This window comes from Sinocyclocheilus anshuiensis, unplaced genomic scaffold (assembly GCF_001515605.1).
Source record: "Sinocyclocheilus anshuiensis isolate Anshui unplaced genomic scaffold, SAMN03320099.WGS_v1.1 scaffold463, whole genome shotgun sequence".
Classification (NCBI taxonomy): domain Eukaryota; kingdom Metazoa; phylum Chordata; class Actinopteri; order Cypriniformes; family Cyprinidae; genus Sinocyclocheilus; species Sinocyclocheilus anshuiensis.
The window spans coordinates 1,207-4,379 of NW_015548220.1; the positions used below are offsets into that span (position 1 = coordinate 1,207).

The window sequence follows — 3,173 nt, forward strand, 5'->3', positions numbered from 1 at the left end:
TATGTAGTATGTTAGACTAGTTTAAGTGTTTATGTAGTTAATAAAGTCTTACTTGTATCACACTTGACGTTGTTCATTGTTTGCTCATAACTGGAGTCCCTTAATCATGCAGATTTATGCTACAGGCTCTGTGTAGAATTGTACAGTAAGAAAGTTATTTCCCTTAACCAGGAAATTAACGTTCTTAGACTTGACAGACAGTTCACCCTGAGAGGTCAAGTAAATACTTACAGCGGATCTAAATATTTATAATTAATTATAACTAGTTATGATTAATTATTCATATTTCCCCGTGAGCTGATTCGCTACAAAAATGTATCCTTGTGTCATGGCTGACAGAATAGCGTATGCTGCTTACGTTCAGCGGATATTCTCCAAAATGGCGCTACAGTGATGCGGAGAGACACAGGGGAGATGAATTGTTAAATAAAGTCGTTATTTTTGTTTTCTTCGCGTACAAAAAGTATTCTCGTCGCTTCATAAAATTCTTATTTTTGTTTTGTTCGTGTACAAAATGTATTCTCGTCGCTTCATAACGTTACGGTTGAACCACTGATGGCAGATGGACTATTCTGACGATGTCTTTCATACTTTTCTGGACCTTGACAGTGTAATTTACTAGGCAGTCAATGGGACAGTCACAAGCCTCCCGGTTTTCATCCAAAATATCTTAAATTGTGTTCCGAAGACGAACAAAGCTTTTACGGGTTTGGAACGACATGGGGGTAAGTGATTAATGACAACATTTTCATTTTGGGGTGGAGTATCCCTTTAATGAACCACTTCATCTGCCTGAATTGATCCAATAAATTCACAATATATACAGAGACATAAAGACAGAGTCCTTCAAAACACACATGAAAAATATCATGATGCTATTTAAAATCCATAACACTTAAAATTTTTAAAAGAACTCCAAGTTCTTTTTTCATTGCAGTTATACAAACATGTGCATGCTTTTTGCCAAAAAATGTGTCTAACTTTCCAGCAGCAAGACTCTTAAAAAAAAAAAAAATAGAGGGAAAAAAAAAACTAATCCCCCACCTCACACATTTAGCTAAAACTGGCATAAATTTGGGAACAAAGCCGATAACTGGTCAATAACATCTAAAAAGTAGGCCCACAAGAAATCTCCAGCCGCAGAATTCTTTCCACAACCTTTCAATGAATTGTTTTGGCTAATTTGCATATTTTACCATATTTATCCCAAAAATTAGTCCACAGATTCTGTTAACTACAGGTTTTACACGCTAAAAGGGCTTGAAACACCTCCAGCTGTCATGATTGAAAGGAATATTGCACCTTTTAACAAGACAAATCTCAGAGTTCAGTGTCGAAGAATCAACAGTTTGGAAACAATGTCCTCAAACGTTTTATTAGAAGTTTTCTTAAACTTCAGTTTGAGGAACTGAGACCAATTTAAACGTACTACAGAGTGTCAATTTCCTGAAAAAAATAACAAAATTAAATAAATAAATTGCTTTATGAATCCCCGGTTTTCCCTTCCCAGACATTTAATATTAATGAAACTGACCCATAGGTTATGCACAGTAAAAATCAAATAACAATACAAAAAATTGATAATCATGCATATGAATGTGAGAACCATGATTCAAGTGATCTTGTACAGTGACCTCTGTCTAATTCAACACCCCCGGAATGAAAAAAACATTCCTTCACAGATATTAGACATTCAAAAAAATCAATGGGGTGTTTTCAGTTCATGATATGGCTAACCAATACACCTTCCTCGATAAAAATAAATAAAATATTTACAAATTAAAGGCGAAACCAGAACATTGACTAACACCCTGATGCATTTGTATTTGCAGTGACCCAGTGTATGTTATATGGCAGAGGTCTCACTCTTTTATCTGTCTCTCACTCACAGTAGCATGATGACGACAAAGACACGTTACATTCTGACCTGCATTGAAATGCATCCTGTGCAAAAAAAAAAAAAAAACCTACCAAAAATATCCCAGCACCTTGCTATAATCTGCACATACCACTGAAATATTCCTCATAAATTAAATGGGAAAACATACAAAATAGGGTTTGTACTGAAATAAATAACAGGCCTGTGAAAAAAGCAGTAGGATTTTGTGAGTAAACATTCTTTTTCCAGTCATTCCGCCACTTCCTCGTCCGTATGAAACATACACCCATCTCCTCTGAAGCACGGGGGTCTGAGACCTCCAAAGTGCTCGACTCACACAACATACTGCTTGGAGCTGAAATTTGTTGTGTAGGCCTGTCGGCTGTACTCAAAGTGGTCGGTGAGTACTGTGCTCCGACCGTGCTGAAAGTCTGAGCTGTGAGCGAAGGGCCCAGAGCCATTGGACTGGGGCTTGTCGAATGAAACCATATCCTGTGCTGAAACTGGCAGCAGTTTCTTTTTGGCCTCCTGGTTAGAATCGTATTTCGCCTGGTGAGAAAAGCAATGACATTTAAGTTGACATCAGTTTTTGCATTCCACTGTACAACCTCCTCCTCATTTGTGGTTGAAAAAACTATTAATGACATGTATAATTACCTTATTATAGAGGAAGACGCCTAGTATTGCTGTCATCATGCCGATAATGTTGGAGGTGTTGACGGGGTTCCTGAGCATCAGTAGGGATATACTGATGACCATGATCCTCTTTGTTGCGTTGGCTACGGCATAACTGAGTGGGCTGACCAGGTTCAGCACACTGAAAGCTATCATGTTTTGTGCAAAGTTGCAGAAACCACTAATGAGGAGCAGCACAATTGTTCCTGTCCAGTTGGAAACCTCTGTCTGTAGAAGAAAGTCGAGGAGAAACCAGATTGGATAGGTTCGGCTCGGTTCGTTTAATCGAATTTAAATCGCCATAGGTTATTCATTTATCGCTGTCTGACATTAACCACAACTCTCTGCTGTGAATTAAGTCTGAGTTACCAATTTCACTGTCACTTTTGATCAATTTATTGTGCCATTGCTGAATAATTAAAAATCATTCAAATTGAAATCTTACTGACCCTACACTTTTGATTGACAGTATATGACCTTTTGGACCACTAAATGAAGAACATTTCTATATACAGACACACACACACGTATGTATGTATGTATGTGTGTGTGTTATGTATATGTGTATATGTGTATATATATATATATATATATATGTGTGTGTGTGTGTGTATATATA

General features: G+C 37.2%; 1 protein-coding gene across 1 annotated transcript in view; it reads right to left on the reverse strand.

Annotated features, from left to right (window-relative positions):
• Positions 1 to 751: 751 nt before the first annotated feature.
• The window catches only part of LOC107654177 (solute carrier family 35 member E1-like), a 5,945-nt gene continuing 3,523 nt past the window's right edge, over positions 752 to 3,173 (reverse strand). The window contains exons 5-6 of the mRNA XM_016441148.1: positions 2,537 to 2,782; positions 752 to 2,428 (exon numbers count right to left, since the gene is read on the reverse strand). Coding sequence (XP_016296634.1) covers positions 2,213 to 2,428; positions 2,537 to 2,782 — 462 coding nt within the window. The 3' untranslated portion in view covers positions 752 to 2,212. The remainder of the gene's footprint in view (positions 2,429 to 2,536; positions 2,783 to 3,173) is intronic.